We start from the raw sequence: 17,688 nt of genomic DNA, 5'->3' as shown, positions 1-17,688 counted from the left end.
ATCCGTGCAAAGGCTGAAGGAGAGTGGTTTATGGGGGGCAGGGGGAAAGACCAGAACACAAGTAGAGACTGCCAGAGCAGAACTTCCCAACCTGGTTTTCTCCATATGTATTTGATCTGCCTTCTGCCACCCCATACCTTCCTTCCTTCCTATGTCAGCCAGTCCATGCGGTTTTCTCACTTTCCTCCTCCTGAGGTTGCTTTCACACAGAAGCTCATTTCATTTACCCAATATTTCCCTGTTAATTTCTGTGTTATATTTGAGCTTTCACATGACCTAAATGCCAATTCTGGAAATCAAGGGGAGTCTTGTGACAATTTAGTGCTCATTTCCATGTTAATTGCTAACAGAAAAGAAACCATTTGCAAACCCCTTTAAAGTGGAAAATCTTGGGAGTAAAGTGATGAACTTTAGGGCACTATCACAGCATACAGTTCTTTCCTGCTGTTTTCATGGAATCAAGGGGAAACAGAGGCATGCATGTGCAAAAAACAGGGAAGAGTGACGTTGTCTTGTGATATTCATCGTTGTTTTGCACCATGACCACTGGTGGGCATGAAATCAAAATGTCAGAGCTCCATAATGCAATACGTGCTGCAATGTGACAGGAGCACTAGAAAATGAGAGAGTAGTACTTATAATCAGGAAAAGTAATGCAATACCCCCCAACATCTGATTACTCAGATGTGCTTTAGCCTCAGTGCTTTTGTAGAATTCAGCAGGGAAGAGGATGGGAAGGAAACTAGAATAAGCTGGCTCTGCCCAGTATTGCCTCTGGTTAAGCCTATAATTGGCTCTGGCTTGACTTACTGTTGGCCTCCCTTGTTATCACTCTACCAGTCCGAGGGGGTACCAGCCACTACCGTGTGTTGGACAACAGCTCCCATCAGTTCCAACCAGCATAGCCAGTGGTCAAAAGGGATGGCCCAACAGTACCTATAGGACACCAGGTTGAGGGAAGCCATGGTAGGCTAGCAATGTCAGGGCTGGTAGAAGCATAAGGTGATCTGGGAAGGAGGAAGGAGGACTAAAGGAGCAGTCAAGATTGATGGGCAAACCAGGCAGTAGGATGGAAGACAAGCTGGACTGAGGCGTAACCAAGGGTGCTTTCAGGTGGAACAAGCCAGAGCTCAGGGTGAGATTGTCACTGAAGCAAGGCTCAACTGGAGCAGAAGCTCTCTTATACTCTCTCCTGCCCATGAGGATTTCCAGTGACCAGTCTGGATGAGCAGAGTTAGCCCAGGGTCTGAAGGTACTTCATACTTCATTGAGATGCAGCCACAGGCAGTTCTGGGTTTCACCACACAGCAGAGTCGCACACATTTGCAGCAACTCCTTATGGAAGTAAAATTATTTTGGAAACAGTTTAGAAAGAAATACAGTTTCTTCCTATATAGTTTAGAAAGAAATATGTATCAAGGTGGGCAGCTGGTAGAATCTCCTACTTGTCTTCTCCTGCTGACCTGGTGCAGGAAGGGGCTGAGGGTAACCTAGAGGTCTTCACAATACCTCAAGCATCTTCAAAGCATGTGAGCATTTTTAGACTCTGTGCAAGAGATTGTGCAATGGATTTCCACTCTTGTGCTAAGCTGGGGAAATCCCACAGTATGGCATCTCTGGAACACACCCACACCCACCCACCCAAAAAGAAATGTTGCTATCGATATTTGCATGCCTCCAGAGTAAATGTCTATCAGCCCTCCCCCATCCTGAGCAGCACTCTTTAAATCTGCAATTTCTCTCATACTTTAGGAAGATACACAGAAACATTTAGGAAGATACACAGAAATGTTGTTGTCGTCACATGCTGAATGTTATAGGCAGACACTCAAATTTACACACAACTTTTTCAATCTGTTCTCCTTGGATTGTTCTTTGCTCCTTTCTCCTTGCTGCCCAGCTCTCCAGTTCTTTAGCTTGGGTTCTTTTCAGGACGATCGTTTGATAGGATTTAAAACTGTACATTACATTTTTACAGCGGGTTATGGGAGAAAATAAAAACAAGCAACTAGCCGGGGAAGAACAGACTTCTGATAGTCCTCTTGGAAGGAAACAGACCTTAGACTGCAAATAGTGCTACTGATTTAGGGCCCAAAAGTTTACGTGGATCAAATAGAAGTTTACATTCCACTGGGCCACTAAATTCCTAAGTTGGTATCAGAACACTCTGGGAACCCTGACACTGGGCAGATTTGAGGCTTATTAGCTCTACCAACCCTATGTAGGCTCCTGGATTAAGATGACAGAGACCCACATTTGAATCCCTGTGTATCCATAATGCTCACTTTGGGCTAGTCACTCTCTCTCAGCCAAACCTACCTCACAGGGTTGTTGTGCGAACAAAATGGGGAGGAGGACCATTTGCATCACACCAAGCTCCTCCAAGGAAGGGTGGGGCAAAAATGTTTTCATAACCTATCACAATGTCTCTCCCCATTTCCTAATGCACATATCAGGTAAGCAATGTTTACTTTAGCAATGCGTCCACAAAGAACACTCCCCCCCAAAAAAGCAACAACAGAAAAACACCCTATGATACATATTTTACTCATTTCCTTAAGAAAGAAATGTGGTCATTAAATTAGTTCAGATGTTCTCTAACTTTTGTGGACCATGTAAAAATTGAAAACCATAATATATTTTGGTTGCCCATCATTCTCAAAAACAGTACTATACAGTGGTACCTCTAGTTATGAACTTAATTCATTCCAGAGGTCCTTTCTTAACCTGAAACTGCTCTTAACTATAGGCGTGCTTTCACTAATTGGGCCTCTTGCTGCCGCTGCGCCGCCAGCATATGATTTCCATTCTCATCCTGGGGCAAAGTTCTCAACTCAAGGTAACTCTTCCAGGTTAGCGGAGTTTGTAACCTGAAGCGTTTGTAACTCGAGGTAACACTGTATAATGAGCCCTACAATGGGTACATTAAACTGGTCCATGGGGGGGGGATACTATAAGGCAGGGGTCAACAACCTAAGGCCCATTGGGCTGGAAGCAGCCTGTGGAGGTTGTTTGACCGGCCCACAAATTGAGGTGCCCGCTGGGGCGCTGTGCTAAACTGGTGCAATGCTGTGCAGGGACTCGCTTCTGCGGTGCTGAAAATTGTGTCTGCGCATGCGCAGGCACCGAAAATTGCGTATCAGCAAGCCAACTAACCAAGAGGGTGGTGATGAAGGTGTTGCTTAGCAACTAGACAGAGTGACCTGATGTTTGCTGAGGTAGCAGCATGTTCTCTGATTGGCTGTGCAGCTCTGAGGAAGTTTTTCCTCTGTTTGCCGACTTGATTTTCTCCCTGCTATTTACAAGGCCTGATGGAAGAAAGAAAATCCCCTGTTGCTCCTTTCTCCTCAAACTGCACACTCTTTTTGTTCAGTTTGCTCACTAACATATTATTAGGATTTCTTTTCTCCCCGGACTCTCTCTGCATTATTTAACTGACTTTGCTAACTGTTCAGTTGTTTGAGAAATGCAGCCCTGGTCAAAAAGGTCTCAATTGCTATCATCAGAAAGAAAATAAAAAAATTCCTTCTAGTAGCACCTTAAAGACCAACTAAGTTAGTACTTGGTATGAGCTTTCGTGTGCATGCACACTTCTTCAGATACACTTCTGTTTCTTCAGATACATACTTCTGTTTCAGTGTATCTGAAGAAGTGTGCATGCACACGAAAGCTCATACCAAGTACTAACTTAGTTGGTCTTTAAGGTGCTACTAGAAGGAATTTTTTTATTTTGTTTTGATCAGAAAGAAAGGGAGGGAAATCACATGGAGGTCCAATTACAGATGTTGTCAACTGTTCCTCAACCTCTGGAGTAAAGGTAAAGGTAAAGGTACCCCTGCCCGTACGGGCCAGTCTTGACAGACTCTGGGGTTGTGCGCCCATCTCACTTAAGAGGCCAGGGGCCAGCGCTGTCCGGAGACACTTCCGGGTCACGTGGCCAGCGTGACATCGCTGCTCTGGCCAGAGCCAGAGCCAGAGCCGCACACGGAAACGCCGTTTACCTTCCCGCTGGTAAGCGGTCCCTATTTATCTACTTGCACCCGGAGGTGCTTTCGAACTGCTAGGTTGGCAGGCGCTGGGACCGAGCAGCGGGAGCGCACTCCGCCGCAGGGATTCGAACCGCCGACCTTTCGATCGGCAAGCCCTCGGCGCTGAGGCTTTAACCCACAGCGCCACCTGCGTCCCAACCTCTGGAGTAGATGGTTTTAAAAGGCAGGCTAGTGGCAAGCAGCACTGTCAACAGCTTTTAGGTATGGAAGGGGGGGGGGAAACAAGCCATATTGCTGGTGGACATTTCCTTCTATTTCTGTTTAATAAATAATGATTTCTGTTTAATGAATAATGTGAAGCCAGCTCTTAACAAAGCCTAACTACTAGCTACTTTTGGTTTAATATGCCTCCTTCAAACACACACTGCATTTTTTTTTATCCTGTTCCAATTCCCTGTGATTGAAGCTGAAAGCTGGGAAGGCGACAGGTGCTAAATTTGAAACCTCGTTCTGTGGGCTGCATTTCATTCCATATATTGCGACTAGCAGGGAGCCTTCATGAGCTGACTACATTGATAGGCCAGGCATGGTTTCCCACTTGTTCCCCTAAAGAGAAACTGATTATTGCATTCTTAAGGCCTGAGGAGTTCTAGATCTCAGGCTGTTTAATTAAGACCATGCCCAGGAGACTTACAGTGTGTCGTGAAAAGGAGGCTGGTCCCTCAGAAGCTGGTACTGCACATAGCCCTTTGAAACCTTCTTTCTCCAAGACAAACTGGTATGAACAGGAGTGGAGGAAGAGTCTGAGATGCCATACATGAGGTTGACCTCTCATTGGCTGAAACGCAAAATGACAGCACATATCTGGGACTTGATGAGGGAATCTCATAGGGACAGAGGGTGCTGCTAGGGCTGTGCAGAGTGCCTGCCCCCCACCCTGGACCAGTGCTGGATTTACGTATAAGCAAAACAAGCTATAGCTTAGGGCTCCACTCTCTTGGGGGCCCCCCAAAAAATTAAAGGGGAAAAAACTGGATGTACATTTCCAAAATATAAAATAAAAAACAAATAAAACAAAACCTACATGCAGCAACAGTGTTTTGTGTTCTGTAGGCTCCTATGATGTAAGTAATGGGCCCTGCCTGCTAGCCTGCTCCCAAAAATGTCACTGGTTTGCTCACACACACACACACACACACACACACACACACACAGTGGTACCTCGAGTTACAAATGCCTCAGGTTATAAACTCCTCAGGTTACAAACTCCGCTAACTGGAAGAGTTAACCTTGAGTTGAGAACTTTGCCCCAGGATGAGAACATATAAAGGGACATATAAAGGGCCCCATTACCTTCAGTAGCTTAGGGCCTCATCAAACCTAAATCCGGCCCTGCCCAGGACCCAGGTCTCTGACCCCAGCCCCTGGATTTGGTTGATCCAACCCAGCAACCACACACCTGAATTCAGCCCCAAATCGGGCTGGGCTAAAATGTTTAATTAGGGCTTTAGAAACCCTAATTAAGCAAACAGTTGGGATGGCAAGGGAGATGCCATGTCTCCAGCTCATAATGCTTGTGCAATCTATTGCACAACTGTTTGCTAAGGTGCTTTTGTTTGCATGCAACAAGTATACCACTGAGTGATGCTAAATTTGTGCTATCTTTGCTACAGCCTTTTGAATCTAGCTTTGTAACCAATTGGCTGCTGGTGTTAGTTACCGTGAACAGCTGCAGACTCCTCCAGGTTTTCAATCTGAGGACCTTTCCCTTTGCCTCTGAACTGGAAAGGCCAAGGGCTGAAGCCGAAACCTTCTGCTTGCTGAGCAGGAGCTCTGCCACTGAGATATTTGTCTCTTCCCAGCTTTCTGGCATCCTGCCTCTAGCATCCCAGTACTTAAGGGTACCTCTGAACAACAACTGGCCTGCTTTCAGGTAGACCAAGGTTAGACTCTTCCCAGCAATTTGCACCAGTCACCTTGATAGAGTGTGATTTATCACCGGACAAAGCTGTTTGGAGGTTTAATGCAACGGCCTTTGTTACAAGAGGTGCCAGTAAACTAATGGGGTGGGGAAGAGAAGTGGAGGGAAAGGAAATAAGGAAACTAGAAAAAGCATTTTGGAAATTTTGCTTAGGTCCGTTCTTTTCTTCTATGCTTTATCTCCCTCCCGCCGCCCGCCTGCTACTACCGCCACTCCCGCCCCAATGTTTCCTTGAAATTTAGAAGGAGCTCTGGAAAAGTGGCTGCAGTGCAACTTTGATAATCAAGGAAAGTGCTGAGAGAGCGTCACATTGAGCACCTGAAAATGCCAAAAAATAAAAATAAAAATGCCATGCCCATCTCTCTGCTCAGCAGAGCACAGGATTTACATAAAGGTGATTGCAAATCTCTCTCTAGATGGCAAATATCAAAATATGTTTAAAAGCCCCAAAACATTTCACAAGGTAAAAAGAAGAAGAAGAACCAGGATAATAGAGGGAAAGGACACAGCAGGGCTGCTATCCTTCCCAAGCGGCGTCAAGTGAGGCCTTTGAGGTGGAAAGTCTCAAAGAAAGGATAGACAGCTTCCCTTACCAGCCTGCTTCCAATCCTGTACACTAAGCTCTATTTCCTCGTGCACAGCATCCATTTTAAGCATGTCACATCACAAACACCCTGCCAAAAATCATCCTGGGAGCTGTAGTTTGTTAGGAGTGCTGGGAACTGGTGCGCTGTGAGAGGTGACCTATGGTTCCTGGGATTCTTGCGAGGGGGGTATGTGCTTTAAATACATGGTGTGTGCACAGCATCCATTGTAACAGTAAGTCACTAGTTTTCTCTCTGATCCTGATCCAGGAAGCGCGGATACTCCTTGTGCAATGCCTGTATTGTTTCATAGGCTCAATGTGTTCTCCTGCCAACCATCCCTCCAGAATTCTGGTTTAAAATTTATTCCAGTATTGAATCATGCAGATTTTGCACCTGTTTTTGGGTCACTTGAACCTTCTCCTGCTTCTCCACCCTTGCTACTATGCATAGGATTCTGGACCCAGAAGGGACCTTGGAGGTCACCTTGTTCAGGCATGGCTATCCTGTGTCCTTCCAGACTCCAATTCCCATGACCCCTTCAGCAGCTACAGGTTCCTACACCAGTATCCCTGGTATAGAAAAAAGTGAGCCAGCTGAACTTACAGCTTGATTTGGGATAAGGCAGGTGTCCTATGTTCCTATCAGATGCATGAGGCAGTTGCTCAGTGGAAGGGCCACAAGTTAGCCAACCCTGATCTAGTCCAACCCAATCTTGTAACGAGACAAGATTTCTGATACAGGATGCAAACAATATCCTTGGCAGTTGGTGTCCAACTCCTTCTAGGATACTTCTGAGAACCTCACAAGGCAAGAATCTTCCACTGCCATACAGCTCTTAATATTAGTAAATGTCTCCTAATGTTTAGCCAGGGATAAATAACTTTTCTGGGCAACCTTGTGTGGACCACATACCCTTGGCCAGTGGGGCTAGGGTCAGAGGTGGGTGGAGCCATGATTTTGTCCAATAGCTCACTTCCTGCACCCCTCTCTATCCTACATCCAAAATCAGGAAGCATCATAGTTCAGGTTCACATTCTAGCCAGGCAAATGCACCCAGAGAGGGTATGAAGCTAGACTGGTGAGCAGGGCCAGCCCACCGATCAGGCAAGACAAGGCAATCACCTCAGGTGGCAGGATCCACAAGGGCAGCAGAACCAGCTTCCAAAGAATGCATTTCCTGCTGCCGCTGCCACATGCTCCTTGAAGGCCAGATCTGCCTCCTTCTCAACAGCCACTCCCTCTCCCTGCAACTACAGCAGCTTCTTGGTGAATGGGAGGCACTGCTGGTCTTCTCCCACCCCTCTGGGGTTTCCTGGGCTCTGTACTCACCGGACATGATTCAGAGTGGGCCTCCCCCCTCCCCTCACCTGCCACTGCCTTTGATTCCCACTTCAACCATCAGAGATTCCCTCCCTTGTTCCCAATGTAGATATTTATTCACCCCCTTTTCCCCAATGTAGATCTTCATTCGCCACTTCTTCCCTGGTGGGGAGGTGGCATTTTTTTGGTTCATCTCCTCTGCCAAAATGCTGGTCCTACTGGTGAGGGCTGTGGCCTATGGAGAATCTCATGGGTCAGACAGAGAGATCTGGAGGGCCAGGTTCAGGTCCAGAGCCTGAGCTTCCACATCCCTGGTTTAACTAAAGCCTGTTTCCTTGCCATTTCCACCCTTTGGTTCTACTTCTGCCCTCTTAATTGGCACATAGTCCAACCAGTGATAAGAGCCGTAGTACATTTGGATCAAGTGGGTTTTATTAAGCATAGACAGGGAGCAGACTATGTAAGATTGGTACCCAATTTGGTTGCCTTAAACAGCTATAATAATAATAATAATAATAATAATAATAATAATAATAATAATTTGTTATTTGTACCCCGCCCATCTGGCTGGGTTTCCCCAGCCACTCTGGGCAGCTTCCAACAAAGATGAAAGATACACTAAAATGTCACATATTAAAAACTTCCCTGTACAGGGCTGCCTTCAGATGTCTTCTGAATGTCAGGTAGGTGTTTATCGCTTTGACATCTGATGGGAGGGCGTTCCACAGGGCGGGCGCCACTACCGAGAAGGCCCTCTGCCTGGTTCCCTGTAACTTGGCCTCTCGCAGTGAGGGAACCGCCAGAAGGCCCTCGGAGCTGGACCTCAGTGTCCGGGCAGAACGATGGGGGAGGAGACGCTCCTTCAGATATACTGGACCGAGGCCGTTTAGGGCTTTAAAGGTCAGCACCAACGCTATTGAATAAATCCAGCGACACTTATTTCCCTGGATGCTGAAAAAGCATTTGACAAGATATATTGGCAATTTGTGTTTGCTACTTTGGAAAAATTGGATTTCCTTGAGAATTTATAAAGTGGATTAGAATATGATGCCTCTTTCCTAAATCACAAGTAAAGGCACATGGAATCTTCTCAGATCTGTTTGTTTTGAAAAGAGGTACAAAGCAGGGCTGCCCTTTTGCTCCATTGATGTTTGATTTGTTTGGAACTACTGGCATGTGCAATTAGACAGAAAGAGAAGATTTCTGGTTTTGCACATGAGCAAGTGGGATTTAAATTAGCTTTGTGCACAGATGATTCACTAATAGGCAGAAACATATGTACCATAATTAATAAAAATAATGAATAGCTTTGGTAGTATCTCTGAGAGTACAATTAACTAGTTAAAGTCAGAACTAATGTGCATGGGTAATTGAAAATTGCATACTTTGGTGATTTTGCTGGTGCCCAGAGGTATATGTAGGCATTTTGTTTTTGATAGATATTTTAAAATATAAAATAACTCTTTTCAGCCTGAGAGCTACATTCTTATCTGGGCTGGCTTCTGGCGGTCACATGCCATTGGTGGGTGGGGCCAGAAACAAAAGTGACATTTTGCCTTTGTAAAGTGGGCTGTTTTTACAGACACCCCTCTGACTGGCAAGCCCAAGAGGCTCAGTGGTTTAGACCACAGCACCACCCGCGTCCCTAAGTAATATCACATGCCTCCTTTAAAAAAAATACAAGAGGCTTGGCTGCAAAATTCACTTCTCCAGGATGTGAGCTTTTTTGTTTCGTCTAGCATTGAGATGGGCCAGCAGTGTCATTGCAGGAGAAAACAACAGCCTGGATGTTAGCCCAGAACCATTTTTTGAAGTGCAGGTTTTCTGGCTGTCTTTTGTCACAGCAGCTTTGTCCTGCCTTGGCTGGCTGGCACGTTTGTTCTGATTCTGACAGAGCATTTGGCTACAGATAACGTTAAATCATATATCGGGTGTCCAGTACAGGCAGGTCAACCTGAAGGTGAAAGTTTTATCGCAAACATTTCCCACCTCCTCTGCAAGATGTTTTCTCTGCAAAACATCACCAGCATCCCACACCAGCCATTAGTCTTGGAGTGGGTGGGAGATGAGAGGCCAGGTTGTCACATTTCCAAAAGTGGGGAATCTCAAGCTCAGGGGTCAACTGCTGCTCCCAAGTCTCTTTCTCTGGCTCATGAGACTCTTTGCAGGCCATACTTCCCCAGCCATGCCCCCTCTCTCCAGGCCTAATGCAGCTTACTGTCCCAGCTTTGCATCCCCTCCTTGAATGTTTTTGCCTGGCTGGAATATGTCCTCGAACACTGATCATGCCTTTTGGTTTCCTGGATGGAGCATAGAGATGGGTGTGCACAGGGCAGTGTTCCTCAACCTTGGGCTCTCAATTGTTGTTGAACCACAGCTCCCATCATCCCTAGCCAGCTTAACCTTTGGTCAAGGATGATGGGAGTTGTAGTCCAGCAAATCCAAGTTTGAAGACCACTGGTTAGCAAGGTAGCTTCTCTGTGAAATGCCTACCTGGCCTTGGGCTCAAGGATGGGGAACCTATGGCCCTCCAAATATTGTTAGACCCCAACTCCCACGAGCATAGCTAATGATTAGGAATGATGGGAGTTGTAGTCCAACATATGGAGGGCCATAGCTTCTTCATCCCAGCCTTTAGCAATCTACTCTATCTCAGCTTGACACTCCCTCCTCCATTTGCAATGTGGATGATGATGATGATGATGATGATGATGATGATCATAGGAGCCTACCTTGCAGGGCTATGGTGTGGGTTGCAGTGATAATGTGCATCAAACATTGAAAGAGCTGTATGAATGCTAACTACAAGGAGAGCTAATGGATGTGATGTGTATATCCACAAAACTAGGGTACAAAATTAGATCTAGTATTCGAACTGGGATGTGAAATCAAAAATCTCACAATTAGCAGGCACATATAATGTCACTTTACTATGCTGTACTACACTGGCCTTTAGGCAGAATCTCTCTCTCTCTCTCTCTCTCTCTCTCTCTCTCTGTCACACACACACACACACACACACACACTTTTCACATATAGAAAACTTCCAGAGAGAAGACTGTGCGACAACTTTGCTCAGCAGCATACTAAACTTTGTTCATTCATGAAGCTTTTACAGGCAGGGTCAACCTCCTAGCCTAGAAACTTGGGGATTCATGTTTACATTTTAACGTAAGATTCTCAGAATGCTAGTTGCATGGATGCATCTGGTAGCACTCACCTAGCCCTGGTTCATATAACTTTAAGGCAGGGAGAGAGAATCTCCTTCTGGTAGCTAATGGTCCTCATTTAAAGAAGATGAAAACATTTTCAGAGGTGGGTGGGATTGCCACGCAGCATAAAGGGAATTGAAGCTGCGTGCTGGTTAATTTCTGCAAACATTCTGGTCTGTCCTTAGTAACACAGAAGGTTCCGCGATTGCAGACCACTTTAGGCATGATTAACGCATTGCAAGATTTCCCTCAACGTTTATGACACCTTTAGGAATTACTATGACAACGACTTTATCAAGCAGCATCACTTCATCCTATCCCCATCCTTCTTAATGATTTATATCTTCTAGAGAGGATTCTTTTTTAAAAAATAGTATAAAAAAATCCCTCCCACTTGTACTCAGCAAGGTAATAAATGAGAAAACTCAATGGTCTGTAAATTGCAACATTGATTAAAGAAGTGATTACTAATATAACTCTTAAATTGACTATGCTAATGCATGCTTGTAGTTCAGGACAGTATTTACATGCTAATGATAAATCCACTGCAGCGTTGGAGGGAAGGGAGGCAGCGAGATGGGGGAGGAGAGAATAGCTTCATCGTACTAAACGTATTGCAAATGCTTATAAACAGATAATGGGCTATTGTGGAGGAAATTATTTTCACTTGGTTTTCCATTCTTCATATCAAGCTGTTGTGGGGATTTATAATATCTTAACTGTAATGACGAAGGCCAGGGGAGATTATGCTAAGCAAGTGGGACTCATGGCAGAATGCTGCAACGTGGAGGACTCCTGTTCGTGAGACTCCATTGCATTCTCCTGCCCCTTCTCCGTCTTCCATTTCTCCCTCTCCAAACTGCCAGGCAGCTTTCCAGCACCACTGAACATGCTCAGTGCTCAATGGCTGGGAGAGACCCCCTCTTTGGCTTTTTCTTCTAGTATTTTGTACTTCTGCAAACCTTGAGGTTTCCTTGCTCCTGTCCTGCCAATGCATCGCATTTTATGCTACATTTTAGCTACATAAACAATGGCGCTCACACCTGATCACAGGAAGCAGAGGGAGTGTTAAGGACCACTGAGCATGTCATGAAGCAGGGTGCAGAACCTATGAATGTAAAAACATAGCAGCATCAGAAGAGCTGCCAGATCAGTCCAGTAGTGCATCTGGTCCAGCAGTCTGTTCTCACAGTAGGCAACCAAACGCCTTTGGGAAACCCACTTGCACAACCTAAGCACAAGAGCACTCTCACACCTTTCCATTTTCAGTAGCTGGTATTCGGAGGCATTGCTGCTTTGGACTGCAGAAGGCCTTTCAGGCCCAGAGGACAATGTCTTTATCCCTCCCACCCTGGCAGGCCAACTTTAAGGGGTGGGTTGGACCTTGCACCTGTCAGTCACCTGACATCATACTGACAGCTGGTGATTGGCAGGTGGGTGGTGCTGCCTGTCAGGTGCTGATGGTGGTTGCTCATGAGTAACCAGGCAGAACTCCGACCTGTCATTTACAGGTTTTATTGTGCAAACTATTTACAGTGCAGATCTACAAAGTTCATGTCTGTCTTAGTCACTTGCAGAATCTGGGAGTGGCCCCTTCTCCCTCAACATAAGAACTTCGGCACCCCAAACCTCCTCTTCCCCTCCTTGTGTTTCACCCCTCTGCGCAAGGTGGGCAACGGAAGTGGCATGTGTCCCTCCTGGCCAGCCCGGCAAGGTGAGGCGCTGGGGCTCTCAGCAGCATCCTCAAGCCCTTTCCTCGCTTGGCTGGCCCCTTCCCTCACTTCCCCACTGGAGGTGTGGCTTTTCCCACCGCTGGAAGAGGAACTGCTCCTCAGGAGTTTTGGAGGCTCTCTGTATCCCAGCGGCCCCCCTGCCTCCTCCCCTGTTCCGATGGCAGTCCCCTGACACTGCCCCACCCTCAAAGCTGGCTCACTGTGGTGGGGAGGATATTGCAGGAAGCAGGATTGAACTCTCTGTGCACCAGGAAGGAGGATACAGGGACGATGAACTGTGCAGAATTGGCTAAGCTAACAGACAAACTACGAGAGAAGCACAAAAAGGACTTCAAAAGAGTCTGGGAACCATTTACAGTTTATTCGCAGAAACAACAGAATGGAATGGATTCACTGGCAGGATTTGAATAAACTTTCACAATTTCATTTGAGTAACAGATATTTCAGAGAAATGATAAGGGATTTTGTTTTTGTGTAGGAAAAGCAGGATATGATAAATAAAACTAAATAACTCAGCAGAGCGGCAGTTGAGGGAAGTCCAGAGGAAGGGAGGGAGAATAATTGTAAATAACATGATGACTGAGATTTGTACCATTATTTGTTATAAAATTCAATAAATATTCCCCCAACATAAGAACTTCGGCACCCCAAGCCCCAAGGAAGGAAGGGGGATACAAGAGTTTGGGGGAGAGATGTTATGGGGTGGTTTGCAAACCTTGTGTTATGGATTTGTGATACAGGTTCACACATGTTCACATGATGCTGCTGCAGCTTGGACTTCCCCAACTTGGCTGACTCCAGATGGTATCAGACTGCAGCTCCCATTGGCCATGACCATTAGCCTTGCTGGCTGGGGCTGATGGAAGCTGGAGTCCAACAAGATCTGGAGGGCCACAGTTTTATCATCCCTGGTTTCACAGCTTCCCACCTCTGCTGTAGACACCATCTTAGAAGAGGCATTACCTTCTGTATAACAGGGAACACGCCTTCTCAGATGCTCATAAGAAGCACCTCCTCTTGTATGATAGGGAAAACGAACACTGCTTCTAAGATGGTGCCCATCACCCTCAGGTTTTTTGTAAAGGCCTGTATTAAAAAAGAATTTACATCCTAGAATATCTGGAGGGAATCAGCTACATTTATTCAAATGGCATACCCACTGGTGTCACCCTTAAATACTTCTCTTTCCCCTCCTCTTCTTTTAGGTTTCCGACAGGTGTGACTATGTTTATGTCAACGGCAAGGAAATGAAAGGCAAGGTGAATGCAGTGGTGAACTTCACCTACCAGTACCTGAGTGCTCCTCTGCAGGTTACTGTATGGGTGCCACGCCTGCCTCTTCAGATTGATGTTTCAGACACTGAGCTTAGTCAAATAAAAGGCTGGAGAGTTCCCATCATTTCGAACAAGAGGTGAGTTTTGTTGCTAAATGCATTTGATCTCCTCCAAGCCAGGCTGATGTATCAGCCTGCCTTTCCTTCTTCAGAATCTTGGAGATGACCTCCCAACAGACCAGGGAATCTGAAGAGGCTGAGGTGCTATCTCACACAGCTAAACTTTCCCAACTGCTATGGAAGATTAGCACATGAGAGATAGCGGTGGAAGACACAAAGCTTGGAAGGGACTCAGCTCTCCCCCACCAGCACCATGTGGGAAATTAACCATCTATATTTCAACACACACACACCCCAGTTCACTTTTCCTGTAGTGCTTTCAAAGTTTGAAGCGCAGAAAGCTGAATGGTATTAAATGTAATAAATAGGAAAGAAGCTCTGAGCCCCCACCCTCTTTCCATTGAAGAGATCCCCTTGCCTCCCCACATTGCCAATCCACAGGACAGGAGAGGGTGAGGAAGAGCATGGTCTATGGCAATGGCATGGCAACAGAGAATCCATGAGGATGGCATAGGGTTATATCCCTTCCCCAGTTTGGAACGTACAAAGCTGTCTTATACCAGGTGAGATTATTTGTCTATCTAGGCAAGCAGTTCTCCAGGGTTTGGGGCAGGAGTCCTTGCCACAACCTGTGAACGGGTTGTTTTAAGTGGAGATGCCAGTGATTGAGCATGAGACCTTCTGGGGAAGGGCCATGGCTCAGAGGTGGAGCACATACATACTTTGCATGCAGAAAGACCCTGGTTCAGTCCCCGGCATCTCCAGGTAGGGGTAGGAAGGACTCCTCCCTGAAATCCTTGAGAACCATTGTCAGTCAGTGTGGACAATGATGAGCTAGAAGGACCAATGGTCTCACGCAGTCTGACATCTTTCTCTGTTCCTCACTTACCTTTGGGGTCAACCCCCTTGCTGTTGCCAAGTTTGGTTTTAGGAAATAATACAAAGTAACAGTCTTAATTTCTTGGGTGATGAAAGGGTGGTTTGAGGGAGACAGGTGGAATTCCTATGTTCTGTACACAATGTATGTGCTTTACAACTGAGCTAAACTCTCTTGTCTGGGCATGGACCTCATCATTGACTAGGGCCTTATGAGAAAGTGCATTGACCATGATCTAGCAACCATAATAGAACGTATTGGTCTTCTTTGGTTTCTCCAAGCAAGAGTTTGCTTCATATGCTTGCAAGGTGCATTTTCTTCATAAAAGGCACATCTGTGCACATGAGGCACACCTGCTAGATATCTGTGCTGGTTGGGAATGAATGTTAAGTTGAAATAATAATCTTTCAGACCTACAAGGGAGAGTGATGATGAGGACGAAGATGAGCGGAAAGGACGAGGCTGCACCCTCCAGTACCAGCACGCCATGGTGCGGGTTCTCACCCAGTTTGTAGCTGAGGACACCAGCCCATGGGGACAGCTCACCTATTTGCTAGGATCTGATTGGCAGTTTGACATCACGGATTTGGTGACGGACTTCATGAAGCTAGAGAAGCCTCGCGTGGCCCAGCTACAGGGGGGCAAAGTCTTGGTGGGACAGGAAGTCGGCATGACAATGGTCCAGGTCAGTCAACAATGGGTGCCATCTTTTGAGCTGCTGTGGTTGCACCTAGGTGTGAGAGCATCCCATTGCATGGTATTATTGTGCAAGAAAGGCAGGGCTGAAGCTTCCTCAGATGCCTTGAATTAGTAGCATGGTTCCTGGGCATTGTGCCTTGCCAGATTCTGAGCATGGGCAAAAGCAGGGGTGGGGAACCTCAAAATTGGGGTCAAAATATGGCCCTCCAGGCCTCTCTATTTGGCCCTTTGTACTGTGCCCAGCACATGCCCCCTCCCTCCAGACCACATACCTCACGGGCTCTGCTAGCAAGTGTTTCTGCCTAGCTAGAATGTGTCATTGAACACTGACAATGCCTCTTCATTGTCTGGATGGAGGACCCAGAGGGGTTGTGAGTGTGTGTGGAGACCAGCCTACCATACAAAGGTATTACCCCATCCACTTTTGCCTCTGGTCTTGCTGGTCACTGTCCTGTGGCCCTCAGTAGACTGCTCAGAATGGAAAAGGGTAAACTGAAAATGGTAACTCTCACTGGGGCAAAAGCCATGTTGTATGTTTGTTCCCCAAAGAGCCCAGACAACTCAGATTCAAGCAAATGTTCCCTGTACCTTAAGACAGTCAGCCTTGCAAGATTTCCCTGCTATCCTGTTTCCAACAGCTACAGGAAGCCCTTCTGGCCATAGATATTATTTCCTCAGGGCCTGATCCATGAATAGCAGCAGCAAAGAAACTGAGCTTTCTTGGTTTTCTGAATTATCTATGTATAAGGAGTCCCTCCAGAAGGGATGTTTCTGGCTCTCTCCCTCATATGTCCTGACCCCATTAAGCCAGAACTTCAGCTGAATGGTCTTATCTACCATACATTCAAATGATGTTTACAGCTCCCAGAACCAGAAAACTGGGCCCATCTTTACTGCTTTGCAGTAGTACAACACCTCTTTTTAAATATACCTCTCTCTAAGGTACTGCAGCTGGCTAATACAGCTTCTGCTAGCAGGCAACAAGCTGGAACTCAATCTCCCCTCCCCTAGTTGAAAACTCTAGGCCTAAATTTAAGAAGCCACATTGTATGGAGTCAACTAGCTCAGTATTGTCAACGTCAGCACTGAATGGCTGTGGCTTTCCAGAATTTCAGACAGGGCCTCTTCCAGACCTACCAGGAAATGCTGGGGTTTGAACTTGGGATCTTCTGTATGCAAAAGATACCAACAAGTGACAAGTCAACATGCCTGATAGGAACATAGGAGTCTGCTTTATACCAATTTGGACCTTTAGTCTGTCTAACTTACTATGGTCTACAATGGGGGCGGGGAGCCTGTGACCCTACAGATGTTCTGGTGTATAGCTATCATTCCTGACCATTAGTAATGCTGTCTGGGTAGGCAAGAATTGCAACTGAACATCTGGACTGCCACAAGTTGCCAATCCCTGGTTTACATTAGCATTGTTTCCCCAGCCCTGGTGATGCTGGGAGTCTTTCCTCAACCGTGCTTGGTGATGCCATGGATGGGCCCTTTTGTCATATAGAGGTTCCCAGTTGGTGGTCCACAGCCCCCAGGGGGTCTGCATAACCCACCCAGGGGGTCTGAGGCACCATTCACATAACAAAAACTACCATAGAGATATCAAAATTGTCAAAGTAGGGGATCCATGGATTGGCTTTTGAAAAACGGGGTTTGCAGTACTTAGCTAATTGGGAACCACTGATATAAAGCAGATGGCTCTGCCATTGACCTGTAGTCCTTCATACCTCTCAAGGTGTTTGGTTGCCCTCTTCACAGTTTCACTAAGGGGTAGGTAGACTAGCCATCACCAAAGTCCTGTTTCCAACTTATGCAGCAACGATGTATAAAATTGTGCTAGCAACGACCATGCTGGTTCTCCAGCCCCTGCCATAGACATTATTGTGAGACGTTT

General features: G+C 46.3%; 1 protein-coding gene and 1 long non-coding RNA gene across 3 annotated transcripts in view; one reads left to right on the top strand and one right to left on the bottom strand.

Moving 5' to 3' along the window:
* The window catches only part of LOC307205126, a 449,333-nt gene that overhangs the window by 303,701 nt on the left and 127,944 nt on the right, over positions 1-17,688 (bottom strand). The gene's annotated exons all lie outside the window — the stretch shown is intronic.
* LOC307204694 (transmembrane protein 132C-like) overlaps positions 1-17,688 on the top strand; it is a 254,340-nt gene that overhangs the window by 225,944 nt on the left and 10,708 nt on the right. For both annotated transcript variants that reach the window (XM_079956509.1, XM_079956510.1), the window contains exons 6-7: positions 14,028-14,233; positions 15,504-15,777. In XM_079956509.1, coding sequence (XP_079812635.1) covers positions 14,028-14,233; positions 15,504-15,777 — 480 coding nt within the window. The remainder of the gene's footprint in view (positions 1-14,027; positions 14,234-15,503; positions 15,778-17,688) is intronic.

This window comes from Podarcis cretensis, assembly GCF_951804945.1.
Source record: "Podarcis cretensis genome assembly, chromosome: 16".
Lineage (NCBI taxonomy): Eukaryota > Metazoa > Chordata > Lepidosauria > Squamata > Lacertidae > Podarcis > Podarcis cretensis.
This window is presented reverse-complemented; position numbering and strand designations above follow the sequence as displayed.